This window comes from Orcinus orca, chromosome 2 (assembly GCF_937001465.1).
Source record: "Orcinus orca chromosome 2, mOrcOrc1.1, whole genome shotgun sequence".
NCBI lineage: Eukaryota > Metazoa > Chordata > Mammalia > Artiodactyla > Delphinidae > Orcinus > Orcinus orca.
In genome coordinates this window covers 8,688,122-8,710,356 of record NC_064560.1, presented here as the reverse complement: position 1 = coordinate 8,710,356, position 22,235 = coordinate 8,688,122, and the positions used below count along the sequence as shown (strand labels likewise).

The 22,235-nt window shown below is 44.9% G+C and overlaps 1 protein-coding gene across 11 annotated transcripts in view; it reads left to right on the top strand.

Moving 5' to 3' along the window:
• Nucleotides 1-5,689: 5,689 nt before the first annotated feature.
• Nucleotides 5,690-22,235, top strand: part of OPTN (optineurin) — a 42,245-nt gene continuing 25,699 nt past the window's right edge. For 3 of the 11 annotated variants that reach the window (XM_049705606.1, XM_049705607.1, XM_049705597.1), the window contains exons 1-4: nucleotides 12,710-12,886; nucleotides 13,494-13,696; nucleotides 18,150-18,311; nucleotides 20,578-20,651. In XM_049705606.1, the coding sequence (XP_049561563.1) occupies nucleotides 12,721-12,886; nucleotides 13,494-13,696; nucleotides 18,150-18,311; nucleotides 20,578-20,651 (605 nt within the window). In that variant the 5' untranslated portion in view covers nucleotides 12,710-12,720. Of the gene's footprint in view, nucleotides 5,889-6,036; nucleotides 6,389-10,485; nucleotides 10,615-11,464; nucleotides 11,509-12,709; nucleotides 12,887-13,493; nucleotides 13,697-18,149; nucleotides 18,312-20,577; nucleotides 20,652-22,235 lie in introns of those variants that run through there. The other 8 variants (XM_049705602.1, XM_049705600.1, XM_049705599.1 and 5 more) reach the window with 8 other exon arrangements.

Sequence of the window (22,235 nt, the reverse complement as noted above, 5' to 3'; positions counted from 1 at the left end):
TGGGTCTCAAGCCTGCCAGCTTTTGGCCTGGGACCACAGCTTCAGCTCTCCATCACACCCAATCCTGTCTCTCAAGCTGGCCAGTGGCAGCCTCCATGATTATATGAGCCAATTTTTCATAATAAATAAATCATTCTCTCTCTTCCTCTCTCTCTCTCTCAATATATATATATGTATTTCAAACTGCAAAATCAAAATAAAATTATATATAATACATAATTATATCATATAAATATAATCTATAATATAAATATATAATATAATTATATATTAATACAGCATAATATATAATATCGATATACAAAGCATATAAAGTATAATATAATTATATAGTATAAATATAATATGATATATAACATATATAATAATATACAAAAATATATAAGATATATAAAATATATAGTCTGACATCCAGGCCTGTGCCGCCCCATTCCCCCATGCCCTTCTGAGAAGTGAGACATCTCATTTTGGAAGAATAAGGGAGATGAGAAAAGGAGAAATCATGTCCTTCAACACTGACAGATGAATTATTTAATCAGAAGCAAGAAACTGTGTAGAAAGTGAGACACCGAGGCAATTTCTCACTCCTCAGGCACACAAAGAAGAGGATGGCAATGCTTTTCAGACCATGACGAAGAATTGTGGTGTCTCATTGTGATTATTTTCCCAAATCAATGGACGCTGGCTAATTAATACTTCAACAGAAAATTTTGCTCCAGGAACTGTTAACACTTTTAAAGTAAAACGAAGAAACAAGAATTTTTTTTAACATCTTTATTGGAGTATAATTGCTTTACAATGGTGTGTTAGTTTTTGCTGTATAACAAAGTGAGTCAGCTATACACATACATATATCCCCATATCTCCTCCCTCTTGCATCTCCCTCCCACCCTCCTTATCCCACCCCTCTAGGTGATCACAAAGCACCGAGCTGATCTCCCTATGCTATGCGGCTGCTTCCCACCAGCTATCTATTTTACATTTGCTAGTATATATAAGTCCATGCCACTCTCTCACTTCGTCCCAGCTCACCTTTCCCCGTCCCCGTGTCCTCAAGTCCATTCTCTATGTCTGTGTCTTTATTCCTGTCCTGCCCCTAGGTTCTTTAAAAGCATTTTTTTTTTTTAGATTCCATATATATGTGTTAGCATATGGTATTTGTTTTTCTCTTTCTGACTTACTTCACTCTGTATGACAGAGTCTAGGTCCATCCACCTCACTACAAATAACTCAATTTCGTTTCTTTTTATGGCTGAGTAATAGTCCATTGTATATACGTGCCACATCAAGAAACAAGAATTCAGTGTTCCTCCATGCTCTACTTTGACTTGATGGAAAAGGTGGCAGGGAGTATGACAGCGTCTGTGTTCACACAATGGGAAGAAGCAGGAAGTAGCAGTATTATTGTGGTCTTCTTATTCAATGTTCACAGAGGACTGAAGATCACCTAAAAGATAAACACCCAGCTTCTCCCCAATGAGTTTACTGTTTCAAGGTCTAGAGCTGGGGGGCAAAGGAGAGGAAGGAAGTAGAGACCGCATACACACGCACACACAAACACACACACACTTGCTCTGGCTTTTCTCAAAGCGGAGGCATTGTTCCTGGGACTCCAGATACTTGTCTGAGGCTGCTGCTAAATGGGCGACAGATTAGCCCCTAATGCCAGAGCCTGGCTCTGACGGAAGCCTCACTCCTCATCCAGGGAGTTGCTGCAACACCAGGTATCAGTAAGAGGGAAGCGACCTATGAGAGGCATTTACACGCACTCGCCTGAGTCCCTGTTTCCAGTTCTTCGGGGTGTATACCTAGGAGTAGAATTGCTGGGTTATATGGTAATTCTGTTGAACGTTTTTTGAGGAAGCCATCCTCAGAATATTTGGAGCCAGTCGTGAACTGAATCTAACTAAAGCTCAAATGAAGCCCAGACCCAGCTCAGCTACAGAGTAGATGACTGACACAGCCACTTCACCACTGACCCAACAGAATAAGGGGCATATGCTTTACTGGATAGCACGATGATTTACTTCTGGTATTATTTTTGGTGGTATTTTGTGTTGTTGTTATTTTGTTTTTTTTTTTGGGGGTGGGGGCGGGCTGCGCCACGCAGCCTGTGGGATCTTAGTTCCCTGACCAGGGATCGAACCCATGCCCTCAGCAGTGAAAGCGTGGAGTCCTAACCACTGGACCGCCAGGGAATTCCCTCGGTGTTGTTTTTGCAGCTGTACTGAGATATGATTTACATACCTTAAAATTCACCCATTGTAAGTGTACAATTCAATAATCTTTATGCTGAGAGAGTTGTGCAATCCTCACTACAAACCAGTTTTAGAATATTTTCCTCAATCCCCCAAAATTCCCGCGAGCTTGTTTGCAGTCCAAGCCACTCCCAGCCCCAGGCAACCACAAGTGTGCTTTCCGTCTATGCTTTCCTTTTCTAGGCATTTCATATATATGGAGTCATAGTATAGGTAGATCACAGTTTAGGTAGTCTTTGGATCTGGTATCCCAAGTGTGTATCTTTTTCTACCAGCAGCTCAGATATGCATAAATATGTTACATATCTTTACTTTCTGTGCACCCAGCCCTTGCCCTGTAGCAGTGTAGGGAAATCCACTCTTGAGCATCACTGAGGCCTTGAGTAGAGGCTCTCCTTCCCTGGGGTCATGGAAAAATCCAGGAGGGCTTTTGGCATCCACTGGAGTTAGGGCCATTTATTCCTCAGCCTGTTAAGTTGATCAGTCCATTGATGCTGGTATCCTCACCATCTACCATAAAGCTTCTTCTAAGGAGAGGGCAGGTTGCTCTGTTATTTCCAGTGACAAGCCAGCATTCCAGAATCTGCAGAAGCTGTGAGAACAAGTCCCCAAGGTACAATAGATGTCTCACATAGCTGTGTCACTCCGAGAGCTGGCCATGTGTCCTTGTGCTGCAGGGGCTGAGGCTTGAGTCCTTGATGCTCAGGAGACCGCCAACCTCCACCCCCTTCCCACTCGCCCAAATGCTGTGAAAGCCCCCCACCCCACCTGGGTTCTCAGCTCTCTCCCTCCAGGACACCTGGGCTAGATGATGATTGGGCTTTCTCAAGAGACAAGAAGAAAGGTTGGTCTTCCAAGAATCTTGCAAATACCCTTGTGATAGGAAACACAAAGGGATTAGCTGTATTCTCCAAACAAAGCGGGTGGGTAGGGAGGGGCACAGAAAGCATGACACAAATGAGTATCTCACTAAATAGCCTACCACGCTGCTTTGCATTAACCTACCGCAAAACCACATCAGTGGACAGCAGAGAGCATGTCGTAATTTCAGTTTCCTTCGCTGCACTTAGATTCTATCTACTCATGGAAGTGTGAGAGAGGAAGGAGGCACCCCGCTGGACTATTCAGGCTAAGAAACAGAGTTGGTTCTTTTTATTATTATTATTTTATTTTTTTATTTATTTTGGGCTGCGTTGGGTCTTCGTTGTGGTGCGCAGGCTTCTCCCCGTGGTGGCTTCTCTTGTTGCGGAGCACAGGCTGGCCTGTGGGCTTCAGTAGTTGTGGCTCGCGGGCTCTAGAGCACGGGCTCAGTAGTCGTGGTGCACTGGCTTATGGGATCTTCCTGGACCAGGGCTTGAACCTGTGTCCCCTGCATTGGCAGGAGGACTCTTAACCACTGTGCCACCAGGGAAGTCCCCAGAGTTGGTTCTAACACTAGCAGTAAGAAGAGCAACTAACATTGTGCATCAGGCATTGTTTTGAGTGTTTTACATGTATTATCCCTTAATCATCACAGTGACCTTAGGCAGTAAGCTCTGTATTTCCAAATCCTTTATTTAAAGCCTTTGGCGTGAACTCTATTTCAGAACTCAGAATTTTTTGGATTTCTGGAAGGTAATAAGGTGCGTGTAATTTACATAATATAACTCCCCAAGAGGGTCTGAAACAGATCTCATACAATCTAATTAAGGTGGCTTCAGTGAAACAAACAATCATATTAAGTGATGTAAATAAAGAATGTAAATAACTTTGCATCGGTTTGGGTCTGGTTCTGCCACCAAATGAACTGAGAAAGGCTTTGGATTCTCAGACCTTTGGAATTTTGGACCTGTATTAGAGGCCCCATTGTACAGATAAGAGAATGAGGCTCATCGAGATTAGGTAACTCGTCCAAGGTCACACAGCTAAGAAGTGGTGGGAGTGCTCAACGTTTCAGGAGCAAGTGGGTCTGGAGAAAACGACCCTGACCACTTTCTCTACCAGAAGCTCACCCACCCTCAACCTTCTCACTCTACAGCTGGTGGCAGCCTTGTGTATGACGCCTCCCCCCACCCCTAACTCTCCCACCCCATCCCATCCCATCCCTGCTCCGAGCTTCTCTAATACTCATTTAAGCTCTCCTTTAACATGGTTTAAAATACCGGAAGTGAGCGCGTAGAGTTGACTCGCCCCAGGCACCCCTAACAAGCCCAGGAGGGGCCCTCCAGAACTGGGTCTGGGGCAGGTACTGACTTGCTAGCCCTCTTTGCCTTGAGCAGGGGGTGAGTCTCTGGGTGGTGTTAAGAGTCGGCCAGGAAGAGCTGGCCTGGAGCAGGCGGTCTAAATAGAGGAGTTGAATCCTTCAGGATACCAGGAGAGGGCGCGTCCCCCCTTTCCTATTTCGATTAGGGTTTTTTTTTTCCGTTTCCGTCTAACCAGCAAGCAGTTTGGGTGAGCTGCAACGTGCTTGGTATCCCGCTGATTTGAGCAGCGTCAGCCTCTTCATTCGTAAATCGAGTTTCTTCCCACGTGCGACGCGTCCTTCTTACTCTTCAGCACAAACCTGCTCCCAGACTCTCTCTCCCTCACCTCCTGGGACGCCGCCCAAATTTGTTTTCTCTTACACGAGTGGCCTGTTACCCGGAGAACCGGCCGCACCGGCTTCGCCGAGACCTGGACCTCGCGATCAGACGCCTTGTGTGTCCTGTGTCTGCGTCCTTGCTTATCCCTCTTCGCGGTGCTTAGGATGCAAACTAGGGCGGCTCTCCCTCCTTCCTCGTCTTGTTTCCTCACTTTTCACTCTGTCTAGTCTGGAGGCAACCACCCTCCTCCGGTCCAGTAGATCAATACTTCTGCCTTCCAGGTACAGTCCAGGTCGATGTAGTAATCCCACCTGCCTGGAGCACCTGAAACCTCCGAGTGTCAACGGCTGGCCTGTTCCCCGGGAACAAGAGCCCCAGAAGCATCCGGCAGGCTTTGTGTTTTTAATTAAAGGTCCATTTCAAGGGCAAAATCGGGTGGAAAGCCGTGCGTGCTCAATTAACTCTATCTAAATGTAAGGCCTTTAACAGAGGTTGAGGCCTCGTCCCAAGGATGCCTGGGACCGTCGCCCTCTTTCGGTGGGGCGCAGCGGCCCCCGTGGCTCTGGACTTCTACAGGCACCCCCTGCGGCGAAGACCGACACCTCACACTCCATTTAATTAACAGTGTTTTAATTAACGCCGTCCGTCAGGGCAGTCATACTGGCTTAATGCGCAACCCGCAATAATCCGCGTCCGGGTCTGGACCCTGGGAGAACTGCGGGGCTAGCAGGCAGGCTGTGGGCTGCCCCACGAGACAGGCAGGGAAGAGAGTTGGGGCGGGGCCTGCGGGGGGAGCGGCCTGCCGAGGGGCGGGCGTTGGGGTGGGGCCTGCGGCGGGCGGGGCCCGGGAAATTCCCGGGCGGAGGTGAGGAGGCTGGCGCCACTGTCAGCTGAGCAGCGCTGGGTGGGGTCGCGAGGCCGCGCGTCCGCCAGAGGCTCCCCAGTCCCGCCGCCGCCGCCCCCGGCCGGTCCCCTGGTCGGCGTCTGCATCCGGGTCCAGAGCCCTCTCCCAGTGGTAACGATGCCGAGGAGGCAGTGACCCCGAGGGAGGCCAGAACCCGGGCGGCGGGTGAGCCGGGGCAGGGGACGGGTAGGGGCTCCCTCTCCGCCCTGGAAGCGGTTCCCGTAGCCGCCTTCCCTGCGACCCGGAGCCAGTAGGGACGTGGGTGGAGAGGGTGGGGCGTCCCCTCGGGTGGGACGGCTGAGCTCGCTGGGAGGGTTTCCGGGCCCTGGCGATCCTGACCTGGTGCGGAAGGGCAGCGGGGGCGTCCAGCCCAAAACGCCCCTTCCCCCTTTTTTACCCTCCAGGCTGGCCGCAGGTGCCTTCCCTGTAGGTCATGAAGGTGGTCTGAGGCTGACATCCTTCCGCAGGTTGGGAATGATTGTACAGCCAGTTCCTCATTATAAGGGAAGGGGTTAAGGACACACCTTTGGAAGACGTGCAAACTACTCTAGCTTTACGAGATGGCCCAGGACACTGAAGAACCGGTGACCGCTCTCTAAGGTGGCGGTATTACTGAACAGCTGAAAAGAATCTTCATAAACGGTTGTGTCTAGGAGGGCATGTATGTATGTATGTGTTTGTGTGTGTTTATAGATACATAGAGAATATGAATATGTGATGAGGCCGAGAACCCCAAAGGGATTGTTTCTATCGTGTAAGCTGCAAGCAATGAGCATCGCTAAGAGAAAATGTAACCCAGGTTCCGTCTAGCCTCCTTCCTCCACCAGGAAGACTGCTGTATGGAAATTATATGCCACAGCACTGCTTAAGGATGAAACGGAAAACCAAAACTTAAAACATCAAAAGCCTGGGATCTGGTTAAGCAAACGCACTGTTAACAGAAGAACCCCTCACCCTTGCTCTTTGCCGGAAGGAGAGAAGAGCTAGGGGGCCCTGGCCACCCCGCCCAGGATATGCCCAGTTTGGAGTGGGCTGGGGAGGTCCAGTAGCAGAGGCCAGTCCAGGGACTGCCCCGTAATGCCCTGGGCAAGACAAGTCGAAATGTAGCCTGTAGAGAGGACAGTAATTAGAGTCTTCCGGGTGATTGGCCAGTTCTTCTACTGGGCCAATTTTAGTTTTTCATTATAAAAGTAGTATTTTTTTTTTTTTTTTGGTAACTGACCTCAAGTTGCATATTAATGTTATGGGTTCCAACTAAACTCTCCGAAAAAACAAAAACAAACATTCTTGAAAGGAATTGGTCACTGTTTTACCCTCCCATGGAATCCCCACCCTTAGGTAGGGGCACATGGGTATTCTCTTCTCCAAGCCTCACTTTTTCTGAATTTTATAGAGACTTGGACTGTGTGATATGTTCTTTGGAATCTATGGAATAGTAAATCCAAAGGAAAAGGAAGAAATTAAACTCTGTGTTTTGAAAATAAAATCTGTTTCACTGAGAAAGAAAAAAATTATATTGAAAGTTCTTGTTTTCACTTTGACCTATTATGTGGGTTGAGTAATAGAATATGTGTTATGAAATGACATCCAGATACCTTTGTAGTGATATTTTAAAAGTGGTACTAATTTTCAAAATAAGTTGAGTTCAAGAATCCGGAAATGAGTGCCACTGAACTGTAGAAAAACTCATAATACTAGTATGTCGGGTTTGTGTTTTACAAGTGTATGACTTTACCTCTTACACTATAGCTTCATTTCATTTCAGCAGACATTTCCTGAGAGCCTGCTCTCAGTGTGCCAGTCTGCAGGAAGAATAAAATAGAGACCTTGACTTAGGATTGATGGGAACATTGACTGGCATGGTGTGATCATAGTACTTTACATAAAAGGACCAAGGGGGTGGAACACACAAAGCGCTGTTGGGTGCTCAGAGGAAAGAACAGGTCATTTTACATGGGACATCTGTTCGAGCTGGCATTGAACTGTCCAGTGGGAGTTTGCCAGGGTAAAAGCAGATCCAGGCATCTCGGGGAAGGGTAGAAAAGCAAAAGAAGGCCAAGAACTGTGAGCTCTTTAATGTGCCTCCAGCATGAGTGGCATTGGTGACAGGAGATGATACAGCTGGGTAAGTGGGGGCCAGTCTCTGAAAGGCCATGTTTGTCTTGCTCGGGAGCTGGAGCTCTGTCTGTGTGGGAGGGGTTTAAGCAGGGGGATGCCCTGGTATTAGGAAAGAAACCATGGAGGTAGTGGGGCTGCAATGGAAGGAGATGAGTCCAGCCATGGAGGAAGCTATGCAAATTCATTCAGCAAGTATTTGTTGAACCCCCATATATGTCGGGTAATGTTCTAGGTGCTAGGGACACGGCAGTGGACAAAACAGACGAAAGTCCCGTACTCTGTGGGCCAGACAAGACAAGAAGGGCCTGACCTAAACTGGTGGGGATTGAGAGGAGGTGGGAGTGACAGGACTCGGTGACCCATTAGACTTGGGGGAAGAGCAAATAGGAAGAATCAAGCATAACTCTCAGGTTCCTGCCTTGGGTGATGAGGCCGTCTATTTCCGTTTTCTGTATGTTTGCACTTACGAAAGTCAGAGTACCATTTCTGGCATAAAAGCTAAGTCTTCTTTGACCCCCTTAATAGGATATGTACTTTGAGTTCTTTTTCCGGGATGGTGATGAGTTTAGTTGATGCAATCTTGGAATGTTACTCAATCCCCTTGAAAACCCAAACCAGGATTTGCCAATAGCCAGCAATTGTCTCTGATCAGGAAATAGGTTTTCACTGTTTAAAACTAATGTATCCATGTGGGGATTGAACCTGTGAATACTTAATCAGCAGGTTCGGAGAATCAGCCACACCAGGGTAAGGACCTGGGTTTATTCTGTATTATTCTTGATGGTCCAACGACCAATGGAGAGAAGTCAGTGTAAGGCAGATTTCTGTTGGATACAAAACAGCTTTCTGGCAGTCAGAGCCATCCTGGAATAGAATGGGCAGTTGCCTGCTAAGGTCATGTGCTCATTTTTTCTGTCATTGAAGTCATTCGAGCCTGGTCTATATGACCATCTGCCATGGAAACCGGACAGGACATTCCTGCATTGAATAAGTTCGGCTGGGTCATTTTTAAGGCCAACTCAGAAACAAGATTTAAGCTCCTGCCTACGAAGTCAAGTCACTGCTGTAATTACTTGACCTCTGGAATTAAGAACAATAATTATAATCAGGAATTTGAATAGCAGATCCAGGAATAAAATCTGGGAGATTTTGCTTTTGATCTTCCACCTTCCAGGTGGTTCCTATTTTTCCTCATTGGTGAAATCTTGACAAATCCTGTGCTAAATTAATTCACCCTTCTGTAGTTAAAAATAAAACACCTTTGTTTAGAAATGATGCATTTCTGATCATTGGTTGGATTTTTATGAGAAATTCTGTTATTAGACAGAATCTTGGAGTAAATGGCTTAGTTCCTTAGTTCATAACCTTTGAGGATGTGTGCAAGGATTTATAATACATCCCTGCATTTTCTCAATTGAAAATATTTCAAGGTGATGCTAAACATTTAGAGAATTCAGCTTTCTCTAACTGGCATTCTACCAGTAGACATCTCATATACGCACTGTACTGTGATAGGTTGTAATGACGCCCCCCAAATGTTCTAAAATCATAAAATGCACTTTGAGTCACCAAAAATCAATTAAATTGCTTTTAGTAAAATTTTGTTTATAAGTATTTATGTGCTTATGTTTGGCATTTATGTTAACTTCTTATATACTATGACATTTGAATTACCAAATAGTTTTCCTAACAATGCTGCGTAGCAAAGAGCTCACTATAATCGGGACGGGCGTATGTATTAGTGAGAGAGGGCAGCATGGCTATGAGGGTGCTGGAGTGTACGTGCTGGACAGTGCGGGTTGGACTGTGATCTTGCTAGAAGCTTAATACTTTTCATAGGGCTTTTGAGCTGAAAGCAGCTGTAGTGATCATCATTTGCTAGGCAAGTCAGTAAATCATCACAGAGGTCAGATGAGTTCTCAAGGTCACGTGTCTGGTTAGTGGCACCCGGTTTATTTTTCTACTGTCTCCCTCAGCATAACCCTGTTTTTTTTTTTTTCCTCTCATGTCCTTATAAAATCTGGGCAACCAGAAAAAGTTGATAAGTAGAATCGGTTTTAACTGTTACAGTTGTGCCTCAAGTCTTGGTGGAGATATAACGGAAAGTCAAGGAGGAAAAATATCAGAAGGAACAGTCTCTCTTTTCTCCCCCTTCCCTCCCCTCCCCCTTCCCCTACTCTTCCCTCCCTCTGCCTTAGATACTTTAAAAACAAATCTGTTAAATGTCTCCAAAGTATAGTCTAATCCTTGAATACCTGAGGAAATTTAATATTGACAAGTGAATGACACACGTTACAAGGATTTTATCTTTGTCGATTACTTAGAATTTTAGTATTCTTTGCAAAATAGATAGGAGCACTGTTATTTAGTAAAAACCCATTTTTATGAAATTTTAGCGCCAACATAGTACTATGCAAAAATGAGTTTTATGGAAAGTCAGAAACTGGCTTTATCCAAATTATTTTATGCAAAATAATCCAAATTATTTTATTGGGGAAAACATTTTGTCTATTTTGAACAGCAGTCTATTCTGGTCACCTAATGCTAAGAGATAGCACACTTTAGCAGTGTACCTCTTTCTAAATGAATCAGGATATGATTTCAAAAGGCTCAAAATGCTTTATCCATGTTTTTCACTTCATAGAATTGCCATCCTCATTAAAGAATTCCATGAGGATGCCTTTCCTGTGCCAGCTGCTCTAGAGGAATCACACAGGCCACAGTGCTGGGGGCCGGCTGTCCCCTCAGCAGCACTGTCTCTGATTTCCTACAGGTCCTTTATTTAATTTATTTTTTAACACCTTTATTGGAGTATAATTGCTTTACAGTGGTGTGTTAGTTTCTGCTGTATAACAAAGTGAATCAGCTATACGTATACATATATCCCCATATCTCCTCCCTCTTGCATCTCCCACCCTCCCAATCCCACCCTTCTAGGTGGTCACAAAGCACTGAGCTGATCTCCCTGTGCTATGCGGCTGCTTCCCACTAGCTATTTTACATTTGCTAGTATTTGTAAGTCCATGCCGCTCTCTCACTTCATCCCAGCTCAGCTTACAGGTCCTTTAGACCAAAAGCAGGTCACCAGGCTCTCAGTTCCAGGAGACCTCCAGAGAGCCTAGGGATTGCCTCCTGCCAGTGGGAAAGAAGCACCGCTCTGCACCCCAAGGGTTTGGTGCATTAATATACGGGCATTAATACATGGTGTTTCCCAGCTTCTGCCCTAACATGCGCAGGGACTTAACAACAAAAACCATAACTGAAGCTTCCCTTGCAGCCTCTTAGAGAGATAGTCATTCGTACTCTGCCTTCCTGTCGGCAGTGGCAGGTTCTATCGGCACACGTGGGAACTTCTTACAGGGACGAGGTTCTTTGGACGCAGTGAAAATTTGTTAGTAACTTGTTTGTAAGCAGTTCATTGACTGTTATTGCTAAGAAGTAAGAAGAAAAAATCCTTCCGGCAGCCTTGGTTATTTCTTTAAGATTTCTGGCAGTGTGCGATGGATGGGTGAAGTGGAATCTGAACTCTGGGTGAGGTGAATGGGCCCGCCTTCCATGTTTATCTATAGAGCACACCCAAAGGTTATACAGCAATAGATCAGAGAGCACTTCTCTCTCCTCAGCTTCCAGTGACTGAGGCCGTAACTCTGCAATTCCTCATGAAAAGGTATATCGTCATCTCTGTGAAATGTGTAAAGGAAAATGTTTGCCCACAGCATTTGATTTCTGTGTTTGCCCAGGTGGTAGGCCATACAGAAGTACAGTTGGGATACACCCATCTATCTTATTTATGGTCACACTGACCCCTCGACAAATAAAGTGGTATGCTTAAAATATTCTCAGAATATGCAACAACTAAGCAAGATTTTCTTAGTCTTTTAGAACGCTTTGCAAAAGTATCGACTATGGAAGCCTAAGTATTCAATGCTGCCTTCACTGTATGACAGGGCTGGGTTTTGGAATCATCCTTAATGCTCGGTTGTGCCCTTCATTGAGTGACCTTGGATGAGCTATAAAACCTCTGTGAACTCAGCTCTGTCACCAGGAAAATGGCTGTCTAGTTGAGTTTTAGTGAGGATTAGAAACTGACAGTCTGGTGCAGTGATCAAGAGCATAGTAAGCATTCGAAATATGTTAGTTCTCCCTTTCCTCTCAGCCAAATATACAAGAAATAAAGAGATTTTGTAACAATTAATTATTGAGATATAATTCACATACCATACAATTTCACCCAAAATAGGAAGATTTGAGCTTAAAGATTTTTCTGGGGAAAAATCCATTTAATAATACTTTGCCAACATCTACAAATGTATACATGGAAAGCCTCTTGAACTCCCCACGTTAGGATCCTGATCGTCATGGTATCATGTCCGTCTCTCCCTCCTCTATCCCCCATCTCCTCACTGTACCCCTTTATACACACTTACACACAGACATACACATACAAACTAAAGCTAGGATGTACCTTTTTTGTTTAAAAAGGAAGAATCAAGATTGTTCAAAATATAATGGGAGAGGGCTTCCCCGGTGGCGCAGTGGTTGAGAGTCCGCCTGCCGATGCAGGGGACGCGGGTTCGTGCCCCGGTCCGGGAGGATCCCACGTGCCGCGGAGCGGCTGCGCCTGTGAGCCATGGCCGCTGAGCCTGCGCGTCCGGAGCCTGTGCTCCACAACGGGAGAGGCCACAACAGTGAGAGGCCCGCGTACCGCAAAAAAAAAAAAAATATATATATATATATATATATATATATAATGGGAGAGAAAGCACCTTGTAGAATACTTATTAGCACTTGCACATGGGCTTGTGGGACTCGTGAGGACGCCATGCAGAGGGGAACAGTTATATTTTTGGTTTGTGACTTTTCCATAGGAACTGCTGCCATGTCCCACCAACCAGTTAGCTGCCTGACTGAAAAGGGGGACAGCCCCAACGAAACCACAGGAAATGGACCCCCCAGTCTGGCTCACCCGAACCTGGACACGTTCACCCCGCATGAGCTGCTGCAGCAGATGAGAGAGCTTCTAATTGAGAACCATCAGCTGAAAGGTGAGCAGCACCGGCCCCATGTTTCTTCACTCACGCTGGGCCTTCGGGAATGCCATCCTTTGGTAATAGCTTATAGGTGAATCCCTTTCTCTGCTCCTGGTTCCTTGGGGGAAGAAAGAGCATAGAATTAGCTCTGAGTAAGGCTAAAGCTGTTTCCATTGTTTACTTTTGGATACAGGTAAAAATAAAGAGTATGCATCTCTGGGAAATGGTATAATGACATTTAGCCCATTTAAAAGGAAAAAGAAAACAAGGCTGCTATTATTACAGAGTTAGTCCTAAATATTACCTTAAAAGAAAGCATTCTAATATCTCCAGCCATGGTTTTTGGGAGAACCAGTGTTCGAATCCAGGAGTGATGGACCTCAGTCTATGTAGTTATTAATAGACATTTTGTTATAATAAGTCAATAAAATCAATTTTATTTTCTTGAGACTCTTCAGGACTAGAGACGACATTAGACTCTGCTAGTCCTGTCTGGAAGCGGAAACCACTCACTCATCTTGCTTCGCAGTCTTTCTGGCTGACCCTGGGGCCCAGGCGGGTTCCATTCATGTCCCCAAGTCCAGTCCCCTGGTGTGACACTCTCCCTCTGCACCCCATGCAGAAGCCATGAAGCTGAACAATCAAGCTATGAAAGGGCGATTTGAGGAGCTTTCAGCCTGGACAGAAAAGCAGAAGGAAGAACGCCTTTTTTTTGAGACCCAGAGCAAAGAAGCCAAAGAGCGCCTAACGGCACTGAGTCTTGAAAATGAAAAACTGAAGCAGGACCTCGGAAAACTAAAAGGGAAAACTGAAAGGTCATTCGAGGTGAGCAGACTGACCACTTGTGATTTTATTCTGTTCATATTTGTAGTGCAGTCTTACTTGACCAGACTTCTAGATCAAAGCCTTTCATGGTGCAGGCTAGATGGGTGCTTTGCATTATCTTGAAAGAAGCGTGCTTGATGAGAACATTGGTTACAATTTTAAGGGTCATGTATAATCTCTGGTGAAGGAAAGAAATGGGTAAAGCTTTGACCATATTGATTATAGTCAAAAGAGTGTTACGGTTATAAGTCAGTATTTTGTATTCGTTATAGATGGTACGGAAGGACCTCTGCCTAGAACCATCCAAGTGTTAGTCGTCAGTTTATGTCTTTGATGTAGAATTACACTTTAGAAATCTGTCACTCAGAATTTTCACTCATTGACCTTGTCCTTTCTCTCCGTCTAAAATAGATTCCTCGCTTTATGTTTTACATTTACTTCTGAAAACTGGTTTGACAGATGTCATGTGATATGAGGCTGTAGGGTTGCCACATTTCCACTGACCCAAAGAACCCAAGAAGTGTGCTCACACCTGAGAACGAGTATCAAAGATGTGAGTGAAAAAGAAAATCAGAGCACATTTGTAGCCTCTGCCCATATTCTAAGGCTCACTGGGTATTATTTGTTTAGATGGACATCTGCAGTTCATTTTCTTCCAAACCTAGAACTTAACAGCTTTAGGGAGGATGGAACACTGGGTTAATTCTTGGATATCAGTGATTTTCTTTCCTTTTTTTTTTTTTTCAGTTCATTTACAATATTGTGTTAGTTCAGGTATGCAGCAAAGTGATTCAGTTATATAAATTTTTTTCAGTTTATTTTCCATTATAGGTTATTACAAGATACATAGTATAGTTCCATGTGCTAAACAGTAAATCCTTGTTGCTTATCTATTTTATGTACAGTAGTTTGTATCTGTTCCCTTATTTTTTTTCTTTTCCATCATGGTTTATTACAGGAAGTAGTTTGTATCTGTCAATTCCATACTCCTCATTTATCCCTCCCCTCATCAGTGATTTTTCTTGAGACTTTACCTTGAACTTTGTTGATGTCTAATTTCTTAAATAGGTAAAGAATACAAACAAAGAAATAAAATAAGGAAAAGAGAAATATGGAATAATCTAAAGAATGAAAAGTTGTTTAGAAAAATATCATAGTTTATATCAATGATCTTACTCATCAACTCCTGCTCATGGGACAATGAAAACATTCAGCTTTAATAAATTTGTATTTGCATTGCAAATGTTTCATTGTTGATAAGAGTTATCATGTCTGATGCTTCAGTTTGTCTTACAGTTCAAAGGGCATTAAGTCACTTCTTTGGGCGAAACCTCTCATTGTCTAAATATTTTTGAGGTAGAATACTCTGAAGAAATGATCACTGGGATATATGGGTAGTTTTCTACTTGCTGGAAGAAAATATCTCACTTTGTTTTCCTCCCTTGGCTTTTGGGATGTGGGCTGACAGTTGGCTTCAGCCTGCGGGGGCCCAGCACTTTGAAGCCAAAAAGGAAGCTTCCAGAAGCAGTTTGTCTGCCTGAGATAGTCTGCCTGTAGGTTTTCCAAAAAGGTCCCAGTATTGGAAGAAGTTGAGATCAGAAGCTGGAGCTCTGGACAGCTTCTTTCAGTGCAGACGATCAGCTGAAGCAAACTACAAGCAGGACTCAGAAATGAGTCCTTAGGACAAAGTGACGTTTAGGACTCTTAAAAACCCTTGGTCATCAGCTGTATCCCCCCAAACTGTACCTCCCAGGCCCACCCCTTGCCCCCCCTGCCTCTTCTGTAATGTTTGTCCCCTGGACCACTTGTGTTGTTGTTGTTGTTTTTTGGTTTAAAACAAATTTTTTTTTAATTTATTTAATTTATTTATTTTTGGCTGCACTGGGTCTTCGTTGCTGCGTGCGGGCTTTCTCTAATTGCGGCGAGCAGGGGCAGTGCAATGGGCTTCTCATTGCAGTGGCTTCTCTTGTTGCAGAGCACGGGCTCTAGGCACGCGGGCTCAGTAGTTGTGGCTCGCGGGCTCTGGAGCGCAGGCTCAGTAGTTGTGGCTCGCAGGCTCTAGAGCGCAGGCTCAGTAATTGTGGCACACGGGCTCAGTAGTTGTGACGCACAGGCTTAGTTGCTCCGCGGCATGTCGGATCTTCCCGGACTAGGGCTCAAACTCATGTTCCCTGCATTGGCAGGCGGATCCTTAACCACTGCGCCACCAGGGAAGCCCAGTTGTTTTTAATTTAGGCCCTCATCTTCCTGATTTACTAAAGCGCTCAAGGCCTCAGATTTTCCTCACTCATGCTGGCCCATCTTTGCTGCTGCTTCTGCAGGATACGCCCCTCCTCCCCACTCACCCACCCCCACAAGCCATCAGGGCCTCTCCTGTGGTCTGTGTCACGCAAGGGAAGGGAGCAGGGAATTTCCTTTGGAAATCTGCCTCTGATCTTTAGGGTGAGGCCGAGGCATTACTGGTTCTGTCCAGTTTCACTGAATTATACATCATAATGATCTCTAAAGAGTACTTTTTAACTTTTAACTACAAATGGCCAGGCAAAGGTCATTAGATAGACTCTTGTTTTTGGATTATAAAATGGCATATCATCCTGGGCACATTTCCAGGACAATATAAGCACAGAAAAAGACAGAGAAATTGTTGTGTCACGAAGGCTAATCAGTGCTAAGTGCTCAAAACTGATGAAACACATAACAAATAATGGAGCTGGGCTTGAGAGCCAGAGAATACGCCCTGGAAGTTTAGTCCGGGAAGACGATGCACAGAGGCTTAACAAGTGAAATGAAGAGAAATTTAAGGTGTCACCTCACGAGGTGTTTTATAGCCAAATCAGCGGATCCATAATTTCCCCAGGATAGTTAAGAGATCCGCACAGTTGCAGAAAAGAAAACTAACCTGACATCTGAGATTCTAGAGTCATGGCCTATATCCCTGGTCGTCAGACCCTTGTTTAAAACTCTTATTTCCTTCCTTAAAAGTCCATTCTTCACAGTGTACTCACGGAGGGCAAGAGGGTGGATGTGAAAATCCCTCACAGAGCATAGTCTTGCCCTTCCCCACCTGCTTCCTAGTACCAGGCTAGGCAGTACATTTTCTTTTATGTTCTCGTGCCTTTAAATATACATTTCTTTGGTCTGAGTCATTACCAGGAGAGACTGCACAGGCTTCTAACCTTTCCTTACAGACCTAACCCTTCAGTTTTACAACGCGTTGCTTTTTGTAACGCTTGTGGGAGTTTCCTAGCAAGACGATGGTCCAAATGAAGGCAGAGCATGATTCCACTGGTGTGAGGGGCATTTCCATGCTGCCAATTACTACCAAGCCTTCTCTTCTTAATACTTCATGGACTAGCTGGTTTATGGTCCGTGCACAAGCCTTTCTGATAATTTTTTGGTTTTACTATAAGCCTTTGGGCCTGTTTACCATTCCTTAGGAGATCTGTCATAGGGGGTGTGTGTGTGTGTGTGTGTGTGAATTTTCTGTGTGTTGCAATCCTCTGATAATCTCAAGTGTATGTGTTTCTGGTGGCACCATGTCCATAAGAGCAGTGAGGGAAGAAATCAGAGAAGCTAAGAAGGTCACGACTGGAAGAGACCACAGAGACCACGTGGTACCACGTCTTTCTTTCTGAGCCGAGAAAACTGAAGCCAAGACATTGAGTGAATCTGCTCAAGGTGACACGTGCTCTGATTAGCAGAGTGTGGACTAGAATCTGCTCTCCCTTCTCCCAAGTAAAAACACCACATGTCAACAGGCTCTTTCTCTTATGACTTTGTCATATGTAGTAACTGCAACAGGATGAACACAGCAGGTACTCAGGGAAATATTAATGTTTATTATTAATTTTTATAGAGGCAGAAATTTAATTTTTCCACCCTTGGTACCAGCCTCTGAATTTTCAGTTTTCTTATTTCTCACCAGACTTATTTTTAGCAACCTTAAAACATGAGCATAGAGTACTGTAGCAATCAGACTACATACCTGGGAGAATTGCGTTGTGTTTTGTCATTACTATAACATTATGCCCTTGGTGCTTGGCTTCTGAGTAGACATGACAAGGATGGGGAGAGTAGGGGTGGGTATGCATTTGTAGGGGGGAAAAAAAGGCAAGAGGTTGAGTTGTGGCAGTTCTTTGTGGAACCTGGGACTAGAATTTCCAAGTCTACCATTGCCAAAGTCTGGCTGGTTACTTTCATGGCATCAGATTATTTCAGCATGCTGAGGAAGCCTTTCTTGTCATGAGGTTATTTTAACTTCCACTTATTTGCATATGATAAAATAATGTAAGCCTTTCCATTTTAATTGGCACGTCAAAATAAATTGCCAAGGATAAGCTAGAATATCCTACTGTAAAGCATAGCTGTCTTGCCAGTGGGTATGGAGACACTCGAGTCTGATGGCCAAGTCCCTAGCGTGATTCATTAATTCACTTTGCTCCTCGTCCCCAAGGTCCCCAAGGCAGAAGCAGAACAGGAAGTGGAACAGCTGAAGACCCAGGTGGCACGCCTTCAAGCTGAAAAGGTCGATCTGCTGGGAATCGTGTCTGAATTACAACTCAAGCTGAACTCAGGTGGCCCCTCCGAAGACTCCTTTGTTGAAATCAGGATGGCTGTAAGTGTGTTGGTTTGGGTTTTGTTTTAAGCAAGTTACAGAAACCTCACCTGGACAGCTGCTACAAATACCACCATTTCCTTTCAACATGAGGTAGCCAGATAGTGGGGAAACTTCAGCGTAGTCAACGTAAGTGTATAACATGATGCTTGTGGCTATCATAGCTGAAATGGAAAATACTGATTACCTTTTATGACCAAAGAGATAGTCCTTTTTCTTCCAGTATGTCCTGACAAGAGATAGTCCTTTTTCTTCCAGTATGTCCTGACAAATTTATGTGACTGACCTAAAAAGAAAAAAAAGGCATAAACTTTTTCAGCCCAGGTCTCAAAGCTGTGTTCAGCATTTCACTTAGGTAAGCGGAGTTGTGATCAGATGCGGTAAAATCAAAAGGCTTTAAAACACTTACTAATAACAGAACCCTCTTTTCAAGCAAAGTCTTACGAGGAACGTTGGTATATTAAAACTAAGAAGTGGAGAAAAGAAAGAGCAGAGCGGTTCTGGTTGTACCCTCAGGGAATACCCTGGCTTGTCCCTGCCCTCTAACGGCAGCTGCTAGGGAACCCCCGAGAACAGGGTTTGAAGGTAGGGTGGTCTAACTGGCATTTACGTGCAACCCCAAATGACGCGAGCTGGGCGAGGCAGCATGTGCCGGCCCATCCCTGGTGGGAAGCATGTGTCGGGGTAGCTGGCGTGCAGGCAGTCCTGCTAAAGAGCACAGAAGGTAAGTGAAGCCCAGAGGGACCTCTCCTCTGCTACTAGAAAAAAACTGCATACAGGGTGAGGGAGACAAGCCCAGGAGGAGAAAATCCTCCCTCACACACACAGTCACTCCGGCTTTGTCGGAGTACACGTCTGATACAGGCAGAGAGGTTACCTGTGTCTCTGAAAGAGAAAACTCGACTTTGTAGGTAAGTGGGAGTGGGGCGGGGTGAGGGGCACCTTACGAAAGCTTAATAACTAATGGATGTGTCTGAAATGGTCGAGTGCGACTTTACCTTCTCATTTATTTGCTGTGCACAAGGTGAACAGAGTTGCAAAATGGCTCTTAATAGCCCTACCACCCACGCCCCTCACAAATTTTCGATGAATAGGGGCTGAAGTCAAGCGAAGTAAAATACTAATCAGGAAGTACACTAATGTCAGAGGACTCTTTCTGCAAGTGAGCAAAGATTATGAAAACACAGCGTTGATCAAAGAGCGTTAACCTTCTGCAGATAGCTGATAAAATTCAGGAAGCCCAAGGAGCGTATCAGAAGTTTCCAAATGAGGCTTCTTTCTTTGGGATGAATGGTTAGCATAATATTCTCCCTCACTGATGAGTGACAGTTATTTCTAGTGTCGACATGTTTTTCTTGCCTTGCTTCTGTGAACAGAAAAACACTGCCCAAGATTTAGGAATGGTGTGCACACACAGAATTGTCTAGAACCATCTCTGTATTTTTGGAAGATCTTTCTGCTAGCTCACTGGAATAGAAATGTCTTTCAAGGGACTTCCCTGGTGGTCCAGTGGTTAAGAATCTGCCTTCTGATGCCGGGGATGCCGGTTTGTTTCCTGGTCAGGGACCTAAGATCCCACATGCTGCAGGGCAATGAAGCCCACGTGCCACAACTAGAGAGAAGCCCGTACGCTGCAATGAAAGATCCCGCATGCCTCAACTAAGACCCGACGCAGCCAAATAAATATTAAAAAAAAGAAAAAGAAAAAGAAACGTCTTTCAAATCATTTAAGTGTCTTAGTCTTCCTGTTCCCTAAGTGGCCCGACATGCATACAGATTTCTAATAGGAGCTAACCTATGCTTGTGAGCCTTGCCACAGAAAACAGCCTTCTTTTCAACGTGGCTTCAGCAAGTTCTAACATTTTGCATGTTAAAGGACTGTGTGGGAAAGGTATGTGGAACTGTCACTAGCTCTGTGTGACCTTAATCTGGTCGGGGAGAAGGGAACTGCCAAGGAGAAAGAGAAGAAGATAAGCTTTCCTGTAATGGCGGTCAGGTTGACTGCTGAATGAGAGGAGCCCGACCTTCTCGACCTTCTCGTCTTCGCCTGGATGTTTATAGTCCTGACGGGGAGTGCAGGTTGAGGGAAGGGTAAATTTCCATTACATTTGAGTGACCGAATTTAAACATCTCACATTTCCACGTTCGATAGGTTCCTTGGGTTGTGTGTCATCCAAATTCCTGCTCTTTTGCCTTTTTCTCTTTTGATAAGGAATTTGTCTTGCAGACATACTATGTTAAATCCCTTTCATTTCTGCTTTTACAGGAGGGAGAAGCAGATGTGGCAACGAAAGAAATCAAGCCAAGTCCTGGGCCCACAAGAACTGATTCCATTGACACGTATGTGAAGACAGACTAGGGCTTTCAGACAGACACGCTGGGCAGTCTTGTCACTTTCAGCTCTCCCCTGGGAGGCCAAACATGGTGGGCTGAAAAAGCCACTTATTAATTTATACCGGGACCTTTCAAGAATGTTCCATTTGAATTGCTATTTAATGTTGCAGCCCAAACTGGTGGAGAAGAAAAACTATGTTCGGTGCCTTTGTCGGTGAACTGACCCCTCACCACTCTGTGTAGAGGTGTTTCATCTCCATCAGATGGGCAGTGAAAACAAGCTTCTTCTCCATTAAGAGACCCATGTTTCCTGATTCGTTTACCAGTGCAGTCTGATCCGGACCAGGCTGCCCAGCTGATAAGGGGGAAGTTTCCATTTTGTCTTCCCTGTTCATTCCCGAGTACAAGCCAAGGTGACTAACTCAGGATAATCTTCCATAGCAATGACTGTTGTTGCTCTGAGTGACGGTGGCTGTTTTTTGAAAGTGCCCAGATATCTTACCTGGTGAACTGCAAGTAGACTTGTGACAAGTAGATATTAGGAAGCCGACATCTTAAGAGGTGGAGGGACCTTGAGGAGGAGACGGCAGGGGAACTGGGCACCTGAGTCTCTTGCAAGCATCTCTGACCCAGAATGCGCTGTCAGCTCATCCTCTGTAAGCAGGTTCCTACTGCATGACTCTGCTTAAGAAGAGTTATCTGAAAATTTCCCTAAGGATCTCTTCCCTCATAGGCTTTTAGTATCTTTTTTCTATAACTTGATGAATGTACTTATAAAACATAAAAGTGGGTTATATTTTTTTCAGTTATGCTCCCAAGCCTTTGTATAAGGGAGAAAATCAGGATTAGATAATATTTTTTCATCAAACAGGGCAGTTGGCAGAAATGAAAGTTACTCCCTTTTTTAGTTAGAAATTCCTCAGCTTCCCCCTTTCCCCTATTGCTTTTTTAAAAAAATTTATTTATTTATATTTATTTATCTTTGTCTGCATTGGGTCTTTGTTGCTGCGCGCAGGCTTTCTCTAGTTGCAGCGAGCGGGGGCTACTCTTTGTTGTGGTGCAAGGGCTTCTCTCTAGTTGTGGCGTGTGGGTTTTCTCTTCTCTAGCTGTGGCGTGCAGGCTCTAGGGCGTGTGAGTTCTGTAGTTGTGGCGCAGGTCCAGAGCACTTGGGCTCTGTAGTTTGCGGCAGGCGGGCTCTGGTTGAGGTGCGCCAGCTCAGCAGTTGTGGTGCACAGGCTTAGTTGCCCCGCGCCATGTGGGATCTTAGTTCCCCGACCAGGGATGGAACCCGCGTCCCCTGCATTGTAAGGCTGATTCTTTACCACTGGACCACCAGGGAAGTCCCCACACAGCTATTTTTTAATAACAGCTTCCTTACCCTGTTTGAAAGTATTTTAAGGAGTCAGAGATGGATTTCTAGGTTCAGAGTTTGAGCTTTGGCGACGGGAACTGGGATTGAATCCTGGCTTTTTGTTAGATGTGTGACCTTGAGTAGGTTACTGAAAGAGCAGCTGCCGTTGGCATCAGCATAGCCGTCCAGAATGTTTAGTTGCTGCAGTGCTCGTTGTGGTTTTCTTCATCATTGAACTG